The sequence below is a fragment of the Gossypium raimondii genome, chromosome 5 (genome assembly GCF_025698545.1).
Source record: "Gossypium raimondii isolate GPD5lz chromosome 5, ASM2569854v1, whole genome shotgun sequence".
Lineage (NCBI taxonomy): Eukaryota > Viridiplantae > Streptophyta > Magnoliopsida > Malvales > Malvaceae > Gossypium > Gossypium raimondii.
The window spans coordinates 14,229,600-14,254,148 of record NC_068569.1 but is presented as its reverse complement, the minus strand read 5'-3'; the positions used below and the strand labels follow the sequence as shown (position 1 = coordinate 14,254,148).

The 24,549-nt window shown below is 34.7% G+C and overlaps 2 protein-coding genes, 1 non-coding gene and 1 pseudogene across 4 annotated transcripts; all 4 read left to right on the top strand.

Moving 5' to 3' along the window:
• The first annotated feature begins 1,371 nt into the window (after positions 1-1,371).
• Positions 1,372-1,460, top strand: LOC128041521 (small nucleolar RNA SNORD96 family). The gene has a single exon (XR_008196530.1). It is a non-coding gene; the product is annotated as a small nucleolar RNA SNORD96 family (small nucleolar RNA).
• A 4,113-nt stretch (positions 1,461-5,573) lies between these two features.
• On the top strand, positions 5,574-10,001 carry LOC105769590 (heterogeneous nuclear ribonucleoprotein 1). Of its 2 annotated transcripts, none has more exons than XM_012590327.2 (4): positions 5,574-5,959; positions 6,509-6,731; positions 7,511-8,699; positions 9,467-10,001. In XM_012590327.2, exons 2-4 carry the CDS (start codon positions 6,510-6,512, stop codon positions 9,478-9,480), a joined length of 1,425 nt encoding a protein of 474 aa, XP_012445781.1. In that variant the 5' UTR covers positions 5,574-5,959; position 6,509; the 3' UTR covers positions 9,481-10,001. The 2 variants fall into 2 exon arrangements, with proteins under 2 accessions (XP_012445781.1, XP_012445780.1); XM_012590326.2 differs by having other exon boundaries at positions 5,574-6,249.
• A 1,779-nt stretch (positions 10,002-11,780) lies between these two features.
• LOC105769976 (ACT domain-containing protein ACR11) lies at positions 11,781-14,655 on the top strand. The gene is made up of 10 exons (XM_012590972.2): positions 11,781-12,158; positions 12,500-12,578; positions 12,666-12,794; positions 12,874-12,968; positions 13,231-13,315; positions 13,399-13,458; positions 13,723-13,778; positions 13,956-14,061; positions 14,208-14,276; positions 14,433-14,655. The coding sequence occupies exons 1-10, from the start codon at positions 12,022-12,024 to the stop codon at positions 14,493-14,495; spliced, it is 879 nt and encodes a 292-aa protein (XP_012446426.1). The 5' UTR covers positions 11,781-12,021; the 3' UTR covers positions 14,496-14,655.
• A 7,548-nt stretch (positions 14,656-22,203) lies between these two features.
• LOC105769470 (inositol transporter 4-like) lies at positions 22,204-24,444 on the top strand (annotated as a pseudogene).
• The last annotated feature ends 105 nt before the right edge of the window (positions 24,445-24,549 follow it).

Genomic DNA, 24,549 nt, shown 5'->3' with positions numbered 1-24,549 from the left:
AACCAAATAGTCATAAACACATCTTCAAGTGACTATGTTATTTTTTTCTGGGTGTTCTTCATAAATTGAAAAATTAAATGGTGAATTTTTAATTTGAATTATAAAAATGGTTTGGTATATAATTAAAATAAATATATTTTTGATAAAGATAAATTTTATATTTTGAATAATTAAATATCAAATAAAAATAATAATATTTTTTCAATAATCAAAAGTTAAGTTATATCTGATTTGATTTTTATTTGAATATAATGTTAGGATTAAAATAGATTTTATTTGATTTTTAGTGATATTGTTTCTGATGTGTTTATATTGAAAATAGTCAATTAAATAACTTATAATGTTTGTATCAAATACATTAAATTATTAAACTACATGCTTAACAATATAGATTTGCAAAGCCGCAAATATGCAGATTGGGCTTTGGTGTTGGGCCGTCTGAGATTTAGGTCTTCATGGTCCTTCAAATATTGTATTCTTATTTCTTACGTAATCGCAACCCTAATGAGCGGCGGCCACTAACAATTCGTGGTGATCAAATCCAGGCTATAAATTAACACCAGAACACAGCCTTCTTTGACGCAGCAGTGAAGTAATTTCTCTTCTTATACCTTAACAAATCTTTTAGTAGTTTCGATTGATTTGGGTCTGATCTATGTTCAAAGTTATCAGTTTTTGGTTTACTTTCTGCATTAGTCGTTTCAAAATTTTGTAGGTTTTGTTCTCAATTTATGTCCTACAAGATTGTTTTATTCTTCTTTGTTTCTTCTCTTGTGTTCAATCTAACGTGACGGGGGATTTGAAATCCTTATCTATGAAGCGGGGCAAACCAGATCATGTTTGTATATCCCGAGGATAACGTCACATAGCGACGCTCATTGATGTAGACGGTCCTTCCTCCGGGGAGCTCCTCCGTCGATGAGTTGTCTCATATTCCATCGCCTTGTGGAGCAGCGTCGCTGCTTTTACCATTTGGGACTTGCCATGAGACGTACATTCCAATTCTTCTCTTCGCTTTTCGATTTCGCATATTCTGTTTCTTTGTTCTTTTAGTTTTAAGTAAATTAAAGATTTCAACTTTGATCTGGTTTTAATGTTGGTAGTATGGGTATGACGGGGGACTAAAATCCTTTTCTTGATTTGGGGCAAATCAAAGAATAATATTTGTAAATCCCGAAGATAACGTCATAAAAAAATGAACGGCGACGTTGATGGTCCTCCTTCGGGGAGTTCCTCCGTCGACGGCAGTCTCATATTCCATTGCCTTGTGGAGCGGCGTTGCTGCTTTTACTTCTTGGGATTGGCCATGAGACTTACAATTCTTTTTTTTTCCCATTAATATTAAAAGTTGTTTGTATGTTTTTAAGAATGTGGGCAATGAGGAAAACAATTTCAAAACACCATCTTTCGGGACTGAATGGCTTCCAAAGCCTTGCTGTTATTCTGCAATTCTGAGCCCCTTCCAAATTACATTTGTTTTAATATTCATATCGAAAACAAATTTGTGTAGCTCTTTCTTGCATTTTATGTCAAATGGTATTTTTAAATCTTTTTTGTTTTTAGAATTAATTCAAAAAATAAGCATAATTGTTTAGTAAATTTTATTCAATACAATTAATAATTCTAATATTTATATAATAATATTGGTAAATTTGAAACCATGAAATGCATCCAAACAAATGACATGACCGAAGTAAAAATAGAACATCCATTGGCACGGTTAAGGGCTCTGAAGATGACAGAAATAGAAAATTATAGGGTTAGATTATTCATAATTGGCCCCAAAAATGGTAAAATTTCTATATGACTCCTTCAAATTTTAAGGGATCAATACTTAAAATGTATTTTGGCTTCTAAAAGTTTATTATTCACTTTTTCTTCTCTTAAAACGATAACTTTGTCGCTTTATCCTATTATTTAAAGTGTTGTTTTTAACTAATTTTTATGGAAGGATGATGGGATTCTTCTGGCAGACATACAATTATAATCTTCCATGAGATGTAATGTTCTCACAATTCCTACTCTACCAGTATATATCTACATGCATTTTCCTATAAAAGCCCATCTAATGAACATTCATGGCCTTTTTTTTTTAGCCTAGTCCATGTCTTAACAATTATGCTTTACGTTTATATCAGACACCCAAGTCCGTCCCTTTAAAAAGAAGAATAAAAAAGACAAAAGTCAAGGCAAACTAGAGTTGTTGGTATTGGACAACATTTTGTTTTTCTCCATATAGTATAATAGCACGTTGGAATGATATTTTAGTAATAAAATAAAAAAACAAAACACAATTATAGAAATGAAAGATTATTAAAGATCTGATTAAGTAAAATAATACCAAATTAAATAAAAATATTGTGGGAATAAAAAATGGTATAATCTCAAAATATCATATTATCATGTTTTATGTAAGGACCAAATTGAAAAAATGGTTTAATTTCGAAATTAATGTGAACAAAAATTTTGCAGATTAAGTTGATGTTATTTTCTCCCTAATTAAATAAGCAACCAGCTTGAGTTTTACCCTAAACCTAAAGGAAGTCATGTCCTGTCTTAGTAGGTGGGAGGCAAGGGATGGGAAGTTGCCATTGTTGGATTGGAGTTCCTCCTTTTAGTTTCACCACACATCAAACTTTATTTTTTATTAAATTATATCAATAAGATTAGGATATAGAAGATGAAACCTCTGTGTTGATATGACTTCGATGTGTCCTTTGCCATTTGCCCCATTTGGTCTTGTAATCATCATAAAATGAAATGCCACCTATACAAATTTCAGAATACATTCTACCCAAATTATTATTCCTACTATTAAATAAAATTTATTTTATTTAAAAATCAAATAAAATCATTTTATAATAAATTTGATAATTATTATTTAAAAATGACAAATTTTATTTTTTCATTTACAATTCAGTTTTCAACAAAAAAATTATTTGAAAAATAATAAAATATTTTAAAAATTAACAATATTAGTTGATAAATGATATTTTTAAGGAAATAAAAAGTATTATTTTTTAATAGTATAAAAATAAATTTAATCATTTAATAATAAAAATTAATTTGATTAAACTCCTATAAGTAAAAAAACCTGCCAAATAATTCAACCCATATATATAGTATAGGTCATAACCAGATAAAAACTAGAATCAGCCAGCCAGCAAGCAGCTTGACTTCGTTTTTGCCTAACCAAATATAGATAAATTGATTTTTTTTTTTAAACTCAATTTGAACTACTGTTACTGTATGATTTTGATAAGTAAGGTTCATAATCTTCTTTGTATTCTGCGGCCGACCACTTGCCTGCCTGTCAGGGCTAGCCCCTAATTATCAACAATTTATTAATTCATAATATATGAGATAGTCGGTTAAATATCTCATATATACTAAAAAATTTTGTTAATTGTTGAATTAGGTATTTGTTAGAAAATTTAAGAAAAAAGGTGGTTTTTAGAAAGCGTATGTTAAAGTTCGTTCAATTGGACGAGTTTTTTATTGACATACCGAGAAAGCACATTCAATTGAAAGTGTTTTCTGAAAATTTCAAAAAGAATACATCGAACTGGGATACTTTTCTTGACATGTCAACAAAAAACTCATTTAGTTGGGAAAATTTTCCTGCTAACAGTGCAAAAAGCACACCTAAACGCGCTTTTATACACCCTCTTCAAATATAATCTATTTTAAAATTTAAAAAAAATCAATCTATTTGATCAATTATATATGACTACTTTAATTGAGATAGTCCAATAATCAAAATTTATCCAGTCATTCTTCTTATTTAAAATGTAATATATATATATATATATAAATTAAAATAAAATAAACTCATCCCTCGTCAATCTAAAATATATCTTTATTTTAAAAAAAAAAGAGGGGAATATCGAAGGCTTATGAAACGATCTTGATGAAGATTGTAGCGGTGATGATGACGATGATGATGCAGATCATTTAACGATGAAAAAAATAAAATAATTTGGGCTAATAATAATATGATTAGTAAGTAAATTAAGTCTGAGTTGGAATTGGTGATGGGGATGGGAGAGTAGGTGTGGGTGCACAACCAATCCTTTCTGTCTTTCACATTTCTAGCTCACCTTTTATTCTTTCTTTGCTTTTTATTTTATTTTATTTTTAATATTAAAAGTTGGATGCGAAGCTATTTATTCCAAACATATACATATATATAAATACTAATGCTTTTTTTTTCTTTCAATTCCAATAATTCGACTTTTTTAAATGTATCTAGCATACAATTTTAGACTTTATATTCAATCTCTTATTTGGTTGAGGAATTTACTCTCTTTTTTCAATTCAAGTATTTTAACTTTGTCAATTGAATCTTAATTTAATTGATATAAATATTATTGTTACATTAAAATACATTTTTTCTATTTATAAATTAAAAAAGACTATAAATAATTTTACATATTGCATAAAAAAAGTACAAATAATAATATTAATTTTCTTTGGATTGAAGTGAAATTTATATATGAATCATTCAACTCATTTTCTCTCACACACATCTTGTTTTGCTTACTGTTTATATGTACGTAAGTAACAAAAGGCTCAAAGCCCAAAGACATTCATGTTGTTTGAAAATTCATGCTATGGTTGATTTTAACACACAGCATTGTTGAATTAATGCACTATGTTAGTTATGGACCACCAAAATTATTATTTAATAATATAATTTAATTCAAACACTCCAGGAAATTTTTAAGAGTTCAAATATATATATATAATTTTAATAGATGATGTTGAGAGAAAATTAAAAAATTGTGATTTCTATGATGATAAAGATTAAATTGTTAAATTTGAGATAATATGTGGATGAAATACATAGAAATTTCATATGTGAAACAAGATATTGAGATGCATTACGTGGTTAAATTGTAACAAGAAAGAAAATTAATTTAATACGATTAATTAGTAAATATTAAACTTTTATGACAAATAGGAACTGAATTGAAAAGTTATGGAAGTTTATAAGAAATAATAGATAAGTGAAGAATGTATCATCTCGGTGTTTTGACTCAATGTTCAGGTCGAGTATGGGATGTTACAATGAACACAGTTTAGAAAATATCTTACGGGAAAAAAAATTAGTAAGACATTTTACAGGAATAAAGAGATAATTTTACGTTGAACACTTTGTTTCACATGAAACAAACATTGAAAAAGACTGAAGATATTTTCCGTAAAAAGATTTTCGTTGAAACAAACGGAGTATTAATGTTTTTGTAAATAGATTTAAAAAAGAAAAGAGATATAATATTAAAAAATAGCTGCTTAGGTCCCTAGAAAATTATATAAAGGGACTTTGGAAAGATACATGTAATGATGTTTATTTATAATGTAAAGTGTTTTTAGGATGGAGTTGATAGAGTATTGAATATTAAGTATAACAATAATAATAAAAGATATAATAGAAAATATAGAATTTTTTTATTATTTTTTGGATAAATTAAATTGGATTTAATAAGATTGAATTTTTAAACCGATAAAAATATTGATTTAAACCGCGTTTAGAAGACAATTTTAAAATCAAATTCAAAACATGGAAACAGCCATCGTCTCTCCTTAACAACTTTCTTGTAAGAAAAGGATAGCCTACCCTTTGCTGCCTTACACAGTTCTTTCTTTCTCTCTGCTAAATATATATAAAATAAATATCCATTTTTTTTTATCCAAATCCATTTTCTCTCACACATCTCTGCCTCTCTGTTTGATACACGAAATCCGTTCATTTACACCACAGGCACACACACATATATTCTTTTTATAAATCCCAACTCCATTGATAACGAAAACAGTAATCGGAAGAAACAAAGAAAAGAAAAAAAAAAAAAAGAGAGGAAAAGGAGGGCCTTTTCAGCCCTCTCTTCTTGTTATGCTTCCTCTCAGATCTTAGATTCTCTTGCTTTACCTTCTGGGCCTTTTTTTTTCCTCCCTGGTACAGTTTTATATCATTGTCCCTTCAAAACTAGATTAAAATAAACACACAAATCTTGTTTTTCTTATGTTTTCTTCATTATTTGCTCTAAACTAATTCTGGGTGTTGGATCCTTCCACTCATTTCGCGTTAAAGTTGCTCCCTTTTCATGCGTTGGGTTTTTTAGGAATCCTGGATTGTTGGCCGATTCATAGTCGATCCGTAATTGGTTTTACGTTTTCCGATTGAATCCAACATTGGGTCGTTTTATATTGATATAAACAACGAAGCTTTGCTTGATTCCTGACAAGGCATGGTTATCTTCGTTTAATCTACATTTACAATGTTTATGTTGGATTGTCTTTTTAAACCATGATGCTGAATTCTGTTTTGCCTTTTAAATTTAAAGAAATCAAAGTCTTGATTATATCTGGCGCTATTTTACATAAAATTTACGAGTCGAATTCTAGATCCGATGCTTGCTTCTTCTCTTGTTGAATAGAATTACATATATATTATGACGTGTTATATTCAAGTTGTTTACGATTCAATTTGATATCCAATATTCAGAATGGAAATGGAGCTTGGCAAGCTATTCATCGGTGGGATTTCTTGGGGCACAAATGAGGACCGTCTTAGAGAGTATTTTCAAACTTTTGGGGAAGTTGTGGAAGCTGTGATAATGAAGGATCGGGCTACCGGGCGTGCCCGTGGATTCGGGTTTGTCGTTTTTGCTGATCCGGCTGTTGCAGAAAGGGTTGTGATGAAAGAGCATATGATAGACGGTAGAACTGTGAGTTCTTAACTTTTTTGAACTCCCTTATAACATGTTTTATTTTTAAATATACTTTTCATTGATATTATGAACTGTATAACATGCAATTCGAGCAGTTGATGGCCTATATTATCTTTTCGTTTATTTTTCAGTCATGATTGGTTGGTTATTTGATTAGAATAGGACTTTAAAAAAAATTGTATTGGTTTAATTTTGATGCTTGTATTGTACATTGTGAGGTTTGCTTGGCAGTATGTTGCTATTGAGTAAGAACTACTCCAGTAACATGTATTTCCCTTTTGAGGGCTAATGAAGGTGATAGATTTCCAAACATTGTCGATGTTGACAGCTTCATATTACAGGTTTGATCACCAGTACGAAATCGCTTTCAGCAGTAGAATAAATTTCAAAAAGACCAAAATGCTTATATTAGACGTGACTCAAATATAACAAATGTTCTTCTTATAGTTGCATTTAGATGAATCAATGCATTCAAAACAGAATATTCTAATTGTGAAAAAATAACCATTGGTAATTATATAGCAATCGAAGTGATGATGACTTTACAACCTTAAGAACTAGAGCGGTGTAAAAATACAATCTGTATCATGGGGAAGAAGCATATTTGTAGAATAGTGCTAGTTTCCCTGATTCATAAAAGAATTTGGGTAAAGTTGATCAGCTTTAGGTAGTGCCTTTCTTTAAGATTCAAAGAGTTTGTGCACTTCAGATACCGGTATTTATGTTGTAAGACTGAAATTGTGTTTTAACTCCGTTTTCTGTGTCTCTCTCTACAGGTTGAGGCAAAGAAGGCAGTTCCTAGGGATGACCAGAACATGTTGAACAAAAATAATATTAGCACACTTGGATCACCTGGTCCTTCTCGCACAAAAAAGATTTTTGTAGGAGGCTTGGCATCCACAGTCACTGAGAGTGACTTTAAGAGGTACTTTGATCAGTTCGGTACAATTACAGATGTTGTTGTGATGTATGATCACAACACTCTGAGGCCACGAGGTTTTGGATTCATAACTTATGATTCAGAGGAAGCTGTGGATAAAGTCTTGCAGAGAACATTTCATGAACTCAACGGGAAAATGGTTGAGGTCAAGCGAGCTGTCCCCAAAGAATCATCTTTAGGTCCTAACCGGAACCAGTTAGGTGGGTATAACTTTGGCCTCAGTAGAGTCAATAGCTTCCTTAACGGGTACATGCAGGGTTATAATACTAATTCAGTCGGTGGTTATGGTGTTAGAATGGAAGGTAGATCTAGTCCGGGTACTATTGGTCATAATGGGTTTTCTCCATTGAGTCATGGTTATGGGATGGGGCTGAATTTTGAGTCAAATTCGAGTCCAAGCTCTGGATGGAACTCGAACCTTGGTTCTAACCTGAGCTATGGACGGGGATTGAACACCTCATTTAATGGAAATTCAAACAGATTTGCAAGTCCCTTTGGGTATGGTGTGGGCAGTGGAGGAAATGATTCTGTCTTAAACTCAGCTGGTCGAAATGTGTGGGGAAATGGGTGTCTTAACTATGCTACTAACTCCACAAACTCTAGTGCTATGTTGGGGCCTGGAAGCGGGAAAACAGGTGTGAGTTCTTTGGGCAGCATTGGACCACTTTGGGATTCCTCTCCTAAGTCAGGTCAAGGTGGAGGTGTTGCTTCTGCTTACAATGGTAGCAATCTTAGGTATGGAAGTGGCGATTTTGGTATTGCATCGGGAGGGATAGGCCATGGGAGAAGCAGTGGAACCAGTGTTGTCCAGGTATCATCCCATGGTGGTTATGACAGGGCTTATGCTGATATTTATGACAATGGTTCATTTTTCGAGGATTCTACTTGGCAATCTTCACCCTTAGACCTAGAGCAGTCTAGTTCTTTTGATTTTGGTCTGGGAAATACGACTTCAGATGTTATGTCTAATAGCTCTGCTGGTTACATTGGCGGTTATAACGTTACAAATAGGCAGTCAAATGGAGGTAAGACTTGGTTCATTTTCTATTGGTTATAATGTGCCAGAAGTCCCTGCACTTTTTGGAAATTGGGAATTTAGTCCTTGTACTTTTATTTCATGAAATTTAGTCCCTCTACTTTTCAGATTTTAAAATTCAGGTCTGAAATCCTTTTTGTTAAATTCAAGTTAATTACAAAGTGTTTTTTTTTTTTAAATGTGAGCAACAAACTTAACAAAAAGGATTTAGCAGTGTTAACAGTTAGACCTGAATTTTGAAATATGAAAAGTAGGAGGACTAAATTCATAAATTCAAAAAGTACAGGGACTTCTGGCACATTTTAACCTTTTCTATTTAACTGTTTCTTTACATTTATTTTCCTCAGATATCTTGCTTGTCTTCTTAAACTTATTAATGGCTCTGTTTCTTTTATTATATATAGAACATCATCAACAGATGTAGAGAATGCACACTAGTATTAGAACAAAAGCATTTCTTAGGTTATACTAGTTTTGCGAGGTTGATTGAATTATATTTGTCTAGTTGTCATTTACTAGATAATTAAAACCGGTATGAGATTAAGAACCAATGCTGCGTAGGCAATTTCATTGTGTTTTGGTCGTCTTTAGGGTGTCATTAACTTATCTATAGCCCTTCTAAGGATCAATGTCAGAATCCATGTTTAGCAATGAAAAAAAAAACCCTATTCATCAATTAGTAGTTGAGAAACAGATAATATTAATCTGGGTGCTTTATTGCGGTACTCATTTTCTATTGCTTACCATCTTTTCCAGGGATTGCCACATAGGTTGATGATGATATGATGTCACGATATAACGGTAGGATATTTGAACGGTGGAGCGGGTGAATGACTGGATTTCTGCATTGCCCCCACTGAGATATTTCAGTTTTATACGAAAATACGAGTAGAGAGCTGATTTGGTTTACCTGTTTTGATGAACCTGTTATAGAGACGAGTTACAAAGAATTCATGTAAGGTATGTGCTTCAGGGTTTTTTTTTTTTGTTCTTTCCATTTTCTAACACAGGTTTTCTTTACTGGGATTTTAATTAAATGTAAAATCAGATTGCCAGTATATGCAGATTATTGTAATTTTTCTTTCCCATTCTTTCCTTTGGAGTTTAGAGTTGTTCGATTTTTATGGTGTTATATCCATTGAAGCTGCCGGGCTAATGTATATTGTAGGTATAAGGGAGATGTCAATTTGTTTTGGATTTACATTCTGAAATGGAGGGTTACTCATTTAAGAGATCCCCTTGAATAAAGATGCTGCAAAAGTTTAAAAAAGAATGTGATTTTGTTTTGGTATATTTTGTTCTTCACTCGATTTATATTTGATACACACTGTTTCACTTTTTACAAAACTTATCTTCCATGCAAGGAAAACAAATTGCAAGGCACTGCACTTTTGCAAACCGACCAAATTGGTAATTTAATGGAATGAGTGCATTTTTGTAAACACAAGTTGGCCTGAACCAAGTGTAGCCGATTAAATACCAGAATATTGTGTGGTGGTTTTGACCTCTTATCTTATCCTAACATTTCTTAACGCTTGTGCTTTGTAGTCACTTTCATTGTATGGGTATATCGTTACCTTCGACTTCCATGAATAGGGGATCTTATCACCTATTGAGGTGGTCCTTGGCAGATCTCTGCATTAGTTCATATAAAAAGGGAACAATTTACCTTAAGATTATAAGATAATGTAAGAAAACTACCATTACATATAATGACAGCATCAGGCATCAAGTATATAATGGATAATGGTAGCAATGCAAGCAATTTTAAGTTACCGTGATGTACAAGAATATTTACTATATATCAAGTAAAGCCAAAACCTAAATAAGATTGTTGTTCATTGTTCCTATTTCCTTTCTTTATACTTTTGCCTTCATCATTAGCCTTCTCCCGAAATGACTACAATAAGCCATATGCCTCAAACAACCTAATCTTTACACATTACATCATATTGATTTTGTTTAGCATTACTATTACCATTGCAAAAAGGTCAGTTTAAAAAATGCATTTAAAAATACTAATTGAGTCTTAGTTCAATTGATACGGTTGCTATTGCAAAAGCTAAAAAGACCTTTGTTTTACTGTGTTTAAATGTATTTTTCTTCTGATTTAAGGGTTAAGAGAGATCATAACTTGAAATAAATATTGTATAAAGAAATACACAATGAACAAACTGAGAGATCTTATAACTAGAAATAATGATTATGTAAAAAAATGTTTTATTTTTTATTTTTTTATTAAGAGAGTTGCGAGATTTATATTGCTGCATTATAATGGAAAAATGGTTTTAAAATGTCTGAAAAGTATATTATAGATTATTTGTAATGGTAATCCAATAAATGAACAGTATAATAACGACTTAATTATTAAAATTATATAAAAGTGATTTTTAATTTTCTTAAAAGAATATATCATCTTAACAAAAAAAGAATTATTATCCACTTTAAAAATTAAAATTAGCTACAAATATGTGAATGGATAGGTTTTAAGGCAATTTTTGTTTTGGTTAAAAACATTAGGTAGGAGAAAAACACAGAATACTTGAACTATGCTTTAGTTGTGTTTGTAAAGTTGATGTTTTGATGTGTTCTTTTTTTCAAATTTACTTTAAATTTAAATTCATCATATATCAGCTTTATCTAAATAAATTTTAGATTTCAATTTAATAATTATATTTAAACTTATAATTATGCTCGTAAAAACACTTGCAAAATGCTAAATAAGCCTCGAGTGATGGTGTCTTGAACTTAACGCCATCATGTGTAAGTGTCGTTAGGATAAGGGCACTTCGGGAATTATAACATGTAAGGTAAGTTGCGCGCGTGCGTGCCTATGTGCTCTCCATACTTGAAAATATTTCCTAGTCACTTCCGCAACATTTAAGGCCATGTTTGGTTACCTTGATTCTCAAACTTACCATCCATAATCGACGTGTATGTTAAATAGGAAAAAGACCAAACACGGCTCAGGAAATTTGATGGGTCCGTTTAAACGTTAGGGAGATATTATGACAAGAAAGGGAATGGCTGAATGGGATTGGATTATATTTATACGTAATTCAAAAAGGAAGGAAAAAGAAAGAGAGGAGCAAAATAAATTAGTGTGTTATCTTTCTCCTCCTAATCTCTATCTCCATGGCGGATAAAACGAGAGCCTCACCTTACCACTCTCATTTCTTCCAACTCCCTTCTTCTTCTTCAATTTGATTTATCTGTTTCTTTCTTCTTTGCTTCTTTTCAAGCTCTATTATTATAACAGCTACCTCTGCTTCTTCTTCTTCTTTTCAATTGCCATTAGTTTGATTGTAGCTATGGCTTCTGCTGCTAACTGTGTAGTGTATTTTAGCAGCAACACTAACTACCTTACTGTCTCAGAACTAAAAAACCATTCTTTGCCTGCTACCTTTGTCAGCAGACCACCCAACAATTACACTCTTGGGAAAAGAAGGTATGATTGCTGATCTTAAATTCTAGTTTCTTTTTATGCTCTGGGTGTTGAAATTATTGATTGGGAAATTTTATAGGGTGTTTTTTTTTTTTATGGTACATGAAAGTAAACAAATTAATGCATTTGTAATCCGTCGTTATTGTCTTAGAAATTGGATCAGGTATGGGATTTTAAAGCACGTCTCTCTGATTATAGTTTAAATCGCTTTTGCTGCAATTTTGCTGTACCAATCGTCCCTTTTCTTCAGTTACTACTGTTACTCCTCAACTGGATTTGCGGTTGCTAACATTGTATATATCTTGATGCCTAATCCCTTTTCTAAGCTACATCTTGGCTTTTAGTCATTACAGTGTCAGATTGTTATCTTCAACGACGGGAATCAATCCACGGGCAGCAGCACCATCAGCCACTGCTGTAGAGGTATGGAAGAGCAGTAACATATTTAGTTGATTGTTAACCATTTATTAACTGCCTAAACTTCCATTCCTGGTGGTTTTATGGTTGAAGAATGATGGAAGTTTCCCCGACACTGATATGGTTCCAACCCCCAAAGTTATAATTGATCAAGACTCGGATCCAGATGCCACTGTTGTTGAAATTACCTTTGGCGATCGACTCGGAGCGCTTCTTGATACTGTATAATTTGTATTCTCTTTCATTTTATTTTATAACAACTTTTTATGTATGATCTTATCTATTAGCTAATGAGCTGCAGATGAATGCACTTAAAAGTCTCGGGTTGAATGTTACCAAGGCAAATGTCTATTTGGATTCATCTGGGAAGCACAACAAGTTTTGCATCACCAAGGCGTAAGTTTGGATCCCCATTTTGCTTGAATTATTTGACATAAGTATGGTTCTTCATTTCCCTTGAACTAATAAAGTCTTGTTATTGTGGCGAATCAATTTTCTCATTCATCAAGTAAATTCCCTAAAATGGGCTAAGGCCAACTTTGGGAATTCAAGGCTGTTAATTAAAACACTCAGATAAAAATTGGATGTTCGGTCTCAGTTGTTAGACAAGCTATTTTAGATGCAGTTTTACTAATATAGTGATGGTGTGTTCCTGCAGTAGCACTGGAAGGAAAGTTGAAGAACCGGAACTGCTCGAGGCAATACGTTTGACGATTATAAACAACTTACTTGAGTTTCATCCGGTAACCATCTCTTCTTTTTTCCTTATTCTTGGTGAGGAATCTCCCAGTAAAGCCTATTGACATGTTATGTGGTTGTGGTCCAGGAATCAAGCTCCCAGTTAGCAATGGGTGCAACCTTTGGTGCTGAGCCACCAAAAGAAACGGTATTCCTCTTGCAAAGTTTCTCTTTTCTTCTCACCCAATGAGTTCAAGCGTTTTCCTATGAATTGAATGTTTGTCGAAACAAACTTTCTGCCACCACAAGAAGAGACTGTTACATTGCCATTTGCTTAATTCCCATGGAGAGTTTTGATGCTTGCTACTGAGACTGATGCAAATTGGTCATAAATGTTACAAATTGTCAATCAATTATTGAGCTGAGCATGCATTAATCTCGTATTAAATTTTGCATTGCTGGAATTCCTCAGGTTGATGTGGACATTGCTACTCGCATAAGAGTTCATGATGATGGTCCTGACCGTAGGTAATGAATACTGTGGTCTCTCTCTAAATGCTGGGGCTTATAGTCTTATACAATGCAATCCCCACCCTTGAAATTTGATAGCTTAGGACTATAGCCTTGGCCCCATTTTGAAATTTTGCTAGTCGGCTCCCATGCTCTGACGATTATGGTGTGTCAATGTAAAAAAAAATTGTTCAGCTTGCTATATGTGGAGACAGCCGATCACCCAGGGTTGTTGGTGGAGCTTGTGAAAACTATTACCGACATCAACGTTGCAGTTGAGTCCGGAGAGTTCGACACGGAGGTGATTGATCAGCTATTCTTTTTCTTTTTGTAACCGAGGAATTAGAGGATTAGATGACTATATTTTCACCTTTTTCTTCGAAGAATTGGTATTAGTAACTTAGAATTAGCATAATAATTAGTTTTGTCTACTTTTTTGCCACCTAGGGGTTGCTTGCAAAGGCAAAGTTTCACGTCAGCTACAAGGGTAAAGCCCTCATCAAGCCTCTGCAGCAGGTAAAGAACAACATAAACCCAAACTTTTGCTACTCATTCTCCACCTGCTAACCCATAGTGTACATGCTAGAAGAGATATGTGAGTATTTTTAAAGAAAATTGTATAGGGTTTTTTCAATGTGTGCTTATGAAATGTTGCTCTATGATACCTGACAGGTTCTTGCAAATAGTTTACGATATTACTTGAGGCGTCCGACTACAGAGGAGGCGAGTTTTTGAGCCACCATAGCCAAATGTAAGAGCAAGTTAGCAATGGGGTGAAGTTTAGAATGCTGTTGGCAAATAATCTCCTCTTGTAGGAATTCTATAAACAGTCCCCTGTTACTGCATGGTAATTGTTGTATAACGATTTTAATTAATTTGATCACTAGTTGTGCAACACTACGGGATTCTTAGAAATGTTGGCTCATTTTATGTGTCATTTGAGTCAGGCCTTACCCACACTCCACTATTTAAACTCTATTTACTTATATATTTCAGATATACAAAACAAAAAGGAGAGATGTTGAGTCCCCACATCAGTAATGAGTTTATTTTAGGGTAACTTAAGTGAGATTAAAACTGTTGGAGCCCTGCCTGCTACAAGCAACCTCAATTTTTGTAATCATCAAGTGGTCCTCTCTTAATTTTTTTATATTTAATTCAAATTTTCATTTAATATATAATTCAAATATAAATGTATTAAAAGATTGTTAATTAAAATTATTTAAACAAAATAGCTCCTTCGAATCTGAAAATTTTTCTTGAGTTTTCGAACTTGGTGATCACCGATGTTAGAAATTGAAGAATGGAAGAGAAACTAGAATTGGATGAAGTTGAATTCCCTCATACTATCTGCTTTCATCTATGGGGCGCTCGGGAAAAGCTAAAATTGGATCAAGTTGTGGTGATCCATTTTTGCATGACACCTGCCCAACTCTATTTTAATTGAATGCGTCGTCCGAAATCAAACTCAACTTGAAGACCTGTAAGTCCACAGCTCGCTCAATAATCTCAAAATTTGAGCAGGTGAACTTGGAAGTTATCTCGCCATTGTTGAACCATGGCCAAAAGTGTCGCGGTTTGTTTTATCGAGAAGGTCAAAAAACACATTATAGTGATTGAAGATACTTGCCTCGAGACAACAATCGTGAATCAGCTGAAAATGATGGTTATATTGTTTCTTTCGTTCACAATGAGAAGAGTTGAAAATCAGAGCTCCAACTTGTAACACCACGAATTTACGGCTTGAAGCTTCAATTAAATTACTATCCACAAATCTTTGGTCAATCAAGCTTAATTAGTGTACGGATATTTCTACTAAAGGAACCCCCATATCTTTTAGGTTTGAAAGGAGTAGTCTGTATCTTTTCAGCATTGTAGATAACAAATATTTACAGTTTCAGTGTAGACGAAACAGAACAAAGTTTGCCTGTTTCGTTTCTCCCTAATTCCTTTTAAATTTGAAGAACTCTTTTTACATTTTAGTTCCAAATCTGACCTTTTTTGTCAACAATATACTCAACATCCTAAAATAATACAACAATGTTTTTTTTTTTTATAGTATGAATTATTTAAGTAAGGTATGAACAAAATATGTTTTTTTTTGAATATGCAATTTGAATGTAATTTGTGTATATAAATTATTATGAAAGATTATTTGAAATTTTAATTTTTTAAATAATTTAATTATGCATATTATTTTATTAAATTTATCTAGAGAATATATGAGAAATGATTATATGAAAGTGTGATTCCATAACATCTTTATCCTTTTCCAATAAGAGAATGACAAATCGATTTTTTCTTCTAACTTTTAGCATTTTTAATTGGATTTAAATTGGTTCGGGAGGAAAAAATTGATTTGTCATTCTTTTATTAAAAAAGGATAAAGGTGACGTTGAATCACATTTTCATATAATTCCTCTAAAAAATATATAGAATATTAATAATGTTTGTGATGAAAAGCATGAGAAAAAGTAAAAAGCAAGGGGCGACTATAATTGCCAATTTCTTAAAATTGACCATGGAGAAAAGGTGTTGAACATCAAAGAGGAAAGAGCTACAATTTGACCATTTTACCAATAAAGGCTCATTTCTAACTTTATTTACGAAAATTGGTCAATTTTTTTTATTTACCGGAAAGGGCCGATTTTAGCAAAATGCGTCCACGTAGGAGCGTTTCTGGGGAAAATTTCAACAAAATGCGTCCCTGGGGGAGTGATTTTGCCATGTTAGCACAAAACGCGCTCACGTGGACGCGCTTTGCTGACGTGGAAAAATCGCTCCCCTAGGGACACGTTTTAGCTCGTGTTTTTCTAAGGTTAGGGCTTTCTGCATGTTTAGTCTCTAGGGTTTTTGGTTTAGGGTTTTAAGGTTTTGTTAAAATAATTTAGGGTTTTTGGTAGGTTTAAGGTTTAGGGTTTTCTAAAAATAATTAAATTAGGTTTTTGGGGTTTAAAATAAATAAATTAAATTATGGATTAGGGTTTTTAAGAAAATTAATTAAATTATGGTTTAGTTTTTTTAAAATAAATTTGTGTTTAGGGTTTAGTGAAAATTATATTGACAATATAAAAACTTTTGTTTTTTTCTACAGTAGTTTCTGAAAAAATAATTTTGAGAAGACGATTCTGAAAAGATAATGTAAAAAACGCTTCAAACAAGATGCACTGTCAGCAAAATTACTGAAAAAAACTCTCACGTAAACTCTCTTTTTCTATAGTAGTTCCTAAAAAAATAATTTTGAGAAGACAATTCTGAACAAATGGTGTTAAAAACGCTTCAATCAGGATGCACTGTCAATAAATTTGATGAAAAAACCTCCCACGTGGACGCTCTTTTTCTACAATAGTTCCTGTTTGGTCTTAGACTATAAATAAGCCAAATTTCATTCTCAGGTTGCATAAGTTACAGCAAGAAAAATTAAAGAGGCTAAGTAGAATAGAAATTGAAGATGAGTGAACGTATTAGTGCTGTTATTTACTATGATGGTGAGGTCCGTGACACCGAGAACGACGTTTTTTATCAGAGAACACAGAGCGACTGACTTTTAACTAGAACATAAATTGGACAGAATTTCGTAAAAGAATTAGGCGTAAAATCTTCGGAACGACCCCAATGAGAGTTTAGTCTATTAAGTATCGATTTTGTGCTTCGGTTGTGTAACACCTCTAACCCGTATCTGTCGCTGAAATAGGGTTATGGAGTATTACCGATATAAACAGATTAAATACAGACATTTCATATTATTATTTAACATTCATGTTGGATATTATTCATAAAGTCCCTTATGAGAGCCCTCGAGCCTCAAATTTCATTTTAGAATCGAATCGGGACTAAATCGAAAACTCAAAAAATTTTCGCCAAATTTCAAAATTTTCCAAGGTGCAGGGGACACACGCACGTTTGGTTAGGCCGTGTGGCTCACATGACCAAGTGACACACCCGTGTCTTAGGCCGTGTGGTATTTGAAGTAGGGTACACGGCCGTGTCCCCAGCCCGTATAACTCTCTGACTTGCAATACATTTAAGTGCAGGGGTCACACGGCCAAGCCACACATCCGTGTGCCAGGCCGTCTGATCAATTTTGAGCACTTTGTTTTAAAATTTTAAGATGCAGGGGACACACGACCAGAACACATGCCTAGTGACAAACGATTGAGACACACGCCCGTGTGGACAAAATAAGGCCATTTCCAAGCCTTATTCTTCACCCATTTTCACCTTCCACCTATATAAACATTTAAACACATTCAAGAGCCAATTCAAGACATTTAAACCTAGCCAAATTCAAGTCTTATGCATGACATATTAATACCTATGATCAAATGTCCAACTTACCAAGATAGCCTAATACTTATAAACATGTTTTACCAAATACACTATTATAAACTAATATCCAATATACTTATATGATTTTCCTCATTCAACCCTTTAAACATATTCATCAAGCGTATTAAGACTATTTACATATCAAAACATATAATTTAATAGTCATTCCAATGGCTAATTTCAACCAACATTAAATTGCCATCGATGGTAATATTTAACCTATACATGCCATTATTACCAAAATTAGTTTACTATTTATATATATACCGAAAAGTCTGGGGGATAGTGTGATGTAGCTCTGACCAGCTTCCAACCTTTACGAGTCTCCGAGTAGTATAAAACAGAGGAAATAAGACAGAGTAAACACTTAATGCTTAGTAAGTTTGTATAACAGGAAATTAACTTACCATTCATTTACTTATATAATAAACATGCATAATACATCCAAAGCAATTTGGCAATTACCCTAACACATATAACCTCAACAAACATGTTAGTCATGTGTTTCATGTGAATAACAAAAACAAGGATGAGCTTAGAGGTGCTTATGGGCCGGGCCCATAAAAAATTTGGCCCGGCCTGAAATATGGGCTTGAAATTTTGCTCATGCCCGGCTCGGGAAAAAAATCATAAGCCCGACCCGGCCCGGCCCATTTTTTTAATAAATACCAAAAATTTATTTTAAAAATTAAAAAAAGTATTTTAAAAATATTTTAAAATTAAAAAAAAAATAAAAAAAATATTTTAAAAATATTTTAAAATTTAAAAAATAAATATATTTATTATATCGGGCAGGGTCGGGCTGGGCCCGGGCCAAAAAAGTGGTGCCCGAGGCCCGGCCCGTTTTCTAAACGGGCCTCGTTTTTTTGCCAAGTCCATATTTCGGGCCTATATTTTTACCCAAACCCTCCCATATTTCGGGCAGGCCGCCCGGCCCATGAGCACCTCTAGATGAACTCATCAAGTATCGAGTTTTCAAGTATTTCATGCATATACAAATAATAGTTTCATTTCGATTTCACATGTTCTCATTTCAAAATTTCACCCGTTGAATCATTTGAAATCTCGATGGATACTTGGGTAGCACACCTAAAGTGTACAATACTATAAATCCGTCAATTCATGTCCGGGAGTGCTTTTATGAGCACTTAAACAGAAAGCTCTCTCTCAAGCACTATAATGGGAAGCTCATTGAGCCTTGTAACGGGAAGTTTATCCCGGTAATATAACAGGAAGCTCACAAAGAGCCTATAACGGGTAACTCCAAAGAGCAATTAACGAGTAGCTCCGAAGAGTAATTAATGGGAAGCACCGGATAGCCATATAACAGGAAGTTCAAGCAAGCACTAACGGGAAGCTTACAAAGAGTCTTTAATCGGGAAGCTCACGAAGAGCCATATAACGGGATGCTCATAAGAGCTGCGGTGTGCCCACAACACATGTATGGTCACAACTGATCAGGATTTTCAGTGGTGTTTGCATCACCTATGGCGGGTGTGTTTGAATCCCATAAGGCGATAGGGATTGGTAATGAGAAGAGCTCTCCGATGGCGCCTCGTGCGATCCCTCCTGCAATGGCGGTGTATATATCATTGGTTGAGTTAGAGTCATCGGGAAAGGAGATGCACCGGACCATGCATTCCAACTTGGCATAGGACTGGAAAAAAGGAAACATATAAGGGCTAGAATATGCACATGGTATAATATGAAGAGGCTGTAATGTGGGTGTCATCGGTTAAGGCATTGGGTCCGGTGATTTTGTGGGCGCTGTTGATAGGCCCGTGCCGTCATCCCTTCTCCTTGGATTTAAATGGCCCCATCGTTCCCTTTCAACATGAATTTGCTGACACCTCTGCTCTTCCGACAGTAAATATGGCTTGCCATGGATCCTAAACCATGGCATGTAATCTGGCACGTACGCTAACTCTAGAACGATGATCGGTTCTTGAGTAGGTATATGATCATACCGATTTTCCCACATTTCGATATATTTCGACCAGGATACTGGCAAATTCTTATTCTATTGTCGTAATGCAATTTTGTACTCATCATCGAGCACCTCAGGTGCCACGGGAATCGGTTGCCAAAATCTAAATGCCACAACATTCTATCTGTCTGGTGCATCTCCACAGTAGCATAGTTGACCAATGGGACTTTCACATGCCAAATGTTCAGATTTTGAAAGAATTCATCTAGAACTACTGCCCGAATTTTCGTATCCTCGTATGGTGTCCATTGAAGCTATATGAACATGATAAAAATATTAGTTATATACATAATACTAAATACTAAATATGAAATAACTATTTTATGTATATATATTTTATTTAATACTTACTTGCGATTTCGACCGTTGGTCTAATAGAAGTCGTATATCTTCAAGAGCGGTAGGTATTCCAACATAACTTGTCGAATGGTTCCACCTAATTAAATAAATTTTTAGCATACAATTATATTTTAAATCTATGTAATAATTGTAAAATCTAATATAATTTTTACCTTGTTATGAGTGAGAATGTATATGGGTGGTCCACTCGATGACGTAAAAATAGAAAATGAAACCAAACTCATGATTGTAGTAGTGATAGTCAACCTTCGATTTTGGCTTAAGTTGGTGGCGTCGCCCAGCAAATCTCCCGGTACAATATTGCCAACATGGCAGACCCCCAACTAGATTCGCCAGCTGCTTTAAAATCAATAAGTTTCAACAGCCACCTTAGGTGTACGAGGTTTCGTGACAAGTCCGACATCAAATAACCTCCGATCATCTCAAGAATGTATGCCCAAGCATATCGTATTCTTTCTACTTCAATCGAATCATTCCTCGGCTCCGGGAATGTGTCTCGTAACTGGCTCATCTCGATCCCACCTTCTTAAATATTATCCGAAATCGTACCCAAAAGATAGTAACATACGACTCCCCAATCAGCAGATTGAACGGACTCGATGAGTGCGGACCCATCCATCGACAATCCCAATTGTAACTGCACGTCCTCCAAAGAGATGGCACACTCTCCGCATGGAAGATATAATGTATGCGTCTCGGGTCTCCACCTCTCTATCAACACACTGATGAGTTTCGGGTCCAACTTGCACCTCCGGCCTATAGTGGCCACGTGCCAAAAACTTACTTCCCGCAAATAATTCTCTATCAACGGTGATGGAGGACCAGAGATATTACGAATATAGCATTGTAACACCCGATCTACAGACTGTGATAAAAAATTATAAAATAAAAATTAATTAAAATTACATAAATGAAAAATATTAAATAATATTGAAAAATTAAAATTAACCCTTATCATTCTCATTTGTTCGACGGAGATATGTTTATGATCGAGACGAATTAATTCCCCGGCCATTGCTAACACGATCAAATATTTTTGAAATTATAAAAAATACTAATTCAGAAAAAAAATTAAAGAGAGCTTTTTTATCAAAATTAAAGAGAGCTTTGAGAAATTTGAGAGAAATTTGAAGAAATAATGTGTGAAAAAATAGGAGGGGTTTTATAGGGTTTTTTATCATTGGACCCCCTAACGGTCAAAAAATCAAATAGCCGTTGGGGAAAAAAACACATGCTAAAACGCGTCTCTAGGGGAGCGATTTTGCCACATCAGCAAGCCCGTCCACGTGGGCGCGTTTTGTGCTGATATGGCAAAATCGCTCCCCCAAGGACGCGTTTTGCTAAAATTAGCCCTTTCCAATAAATAATGAAAAAATTGGCCCATTTCCATAAATAAAGTTGGAAACAAGCCTTTAATGGTAAAATGGTCCTACAATTTACTACTCTAAATATGGTAAACAAAATTAGTTAAATTAAGACAAGGGAACTGTATAAGAGACTGTTAGGATAGCTTCCCACTTCCATTTTAACCACATTCAAATCTCAGCTATTTAATTTAATTAACCACGAAAACAATTTTAACTCAAAGCTTAGGATTAATTATAACACAAATCTTCATTGCATTTTAACTAGCCGAATCTCTGGGGGACTCTTTTGGTATTAAGCTTGCATTACTTTCATGGCTGATCCAAACTGGCACGATTTCTTACCTAATTTTTTTTGTTTATTTTCAATACAAGGAAATTTCGTTTTGCCTGTTGGGACAACATGGGTGAAGGTGGTGTCGCAAAAGCAGACAAGACGGAGTTTACTGAGTGCTGGAGGACGACATGGAAGACTCCTTACATTATGAAGCTTGCATTGTCGGCTGTTATTAGAGGGCTTCTATTTGGTTATGACACTGGTAAATAACATATGATGCTACATGTTCATTTGTAACATTAATGGTGTTGTATATGTATAATGTATGTAGTCATTAATGTTTGGATTGCAGGGGTGATATCTGGTGCTCTACTTTACATCAAAGAGGACTTTGAGGAAGTTGATAAGAAAACATGGCTACAGGTTAGATAGTGATTTACCGAGTTCTTGTAGGGGAGATAAATTAAAGAAAGGGAATATCGCTTGATTAGTTGATGATGCAGGAAACCATTTTGAGTATGGAAGTAGCAGGTGCTATATTTGGAGCTGGAATTGGAGGGTGGATGAATGACAGGTTCGGGAGAGGAGTGTCGATTTTGGTTGCTGGTGTTCTTTTCTTCGTGGGTTCCATAGTGATGGCTGTGGCTATGGCTCAATGGATGATTACTCTGGGAAAGATTTTTGTTGGTTTTGGAGTCGGAATGGCTTCCATGACAGCACCTGTTTATATTTCGGAAGCTTCCCCTACTAGAATCCGAGGGGCACTTGTTAGCACCAATGGCTTGCTAATTACAGGTGGCCAGTTTCTGGCTTACCTAATCAATCTGGCCTTCACTCATGTATGTCATATTTAATCATTACAGTTCAAAATTTATCATCTCTTATTGGCTCAACTTGAAAGTACCACTTTCATTGTGTTTCAGGCTCCTCGAACCTGACGTTGGATGCTTGGAGTAGCTGGACTCCCCGCCTTGGTTCAGTTCATCTTGATGCTCACACTCCCCGAGTCTCCTAGATGGCTTTACAGACAGGTTTAACTCTTGTCCTGATTGATGTGATTAGGCAACAATAATAATGGTGATGATATATTGTTTATTATTATGTTTCACTCTTCAGAACAAGGTCGAAGAGGCCAAGTCCATACTAGAAAAACTTTATCCTGCTGACGAAGTTTTAGAAGAGATTAATGCCTTGAGAATCTCTGTAGAGGCTGAAAAAGCTGATGAACATGCCATTGGAGACAGTCTGATGCAAAAGTTGAAAGGTGAAATTGGAAATGTGGTAGTCCGAAAGGGGCTGTATGCTGGGGTGAAAGTTCAGGTGGCTTAGCAATTTTCAGGCATCAACACAGTGATGTATTACAGCCCGATGATAGTTCAGTTCGCGGGGTTCGCATCAAACAAGACGGCAATGGCCCTTTCTCTTGTCACATCTGGTCTTAACGCGCTTGGGTCTGTGGTGAGCATGTTTTTTGTCGACAGATACGGGAGGAGGAAGATGATGTTGATTTCAATGATGGGTATCATTACATGCCTTTTAGCCTTAACCGTGGTGTTCTAGCAGGCCGCCATCCGGTCCCCGCAGCTTAACATGTTGGAATCCACGCAATTCGATGCAAATGCTACGTGTCCAAGTTTTAAGTCGGCTGCTAATGCACCATCATGGAACTGCATGTCTTGCTTGAAAGTCGAATGTGGTTTCTGTGCTAATGCGGTAAATGAAGTAAGTATATCCACACCTCTCCATTTCCTTGCACATTAGACACATCCATTAATGCATCAAAATCCATATGTTCAGTATGCCCCAGGAGCATGTCTGGCAGTGACGAAAGATATGAAGAATGCATGTCAGCGGAAACATCGTACTTGGTTCAAGGATGGTTGCCCAAGCAAAATTGGGTTCCTGGCAGTCATACTGCTGGGATTGTACATCATTTCCTTCTCCCCTGGGATGGGAACCGTGCCATGGGTTGTCAACTCCAAGATTTATCCACTAAAGTACAGAGGTCTCTGTGGAGGGCTAGCCGCAGTTTCCAACTGGGTCTCCAATCTCATAGTCAGCGAGTCTTTCTTAACCTTAACCAAGGCTCTTGGTTCCGCTGGCACCTTCCTCCTCTTTACTGGGTTTCTGTGATTGGGATTACTTGCATCTACGTCTTTGTACCTGAAACTAAGGGACTGTCGTTCAAGGAGGTTGAGAAGCTGCTGGAGACTGGGTTCAAGCCCAAAGCATTTAGGAAGAAGAAGTCTAAAGAGTAACCGCCGGCCGGTCTAATTGCTAGGCTTTTACTATTTCTAGTTGGGCCTTAGCCTTCCAAGATCAAGATTGCTTCTATAAGTATTGTCCAAATCCCCATGTTGGTTTTTATTTTATTGTCCATTCATAAATGCTGTAACAGAATCTTAATAATCAACAAACACTAGGACTTTACAAATACAAAACAATTTCTTGGTTTTTAATTTATACGTTGCA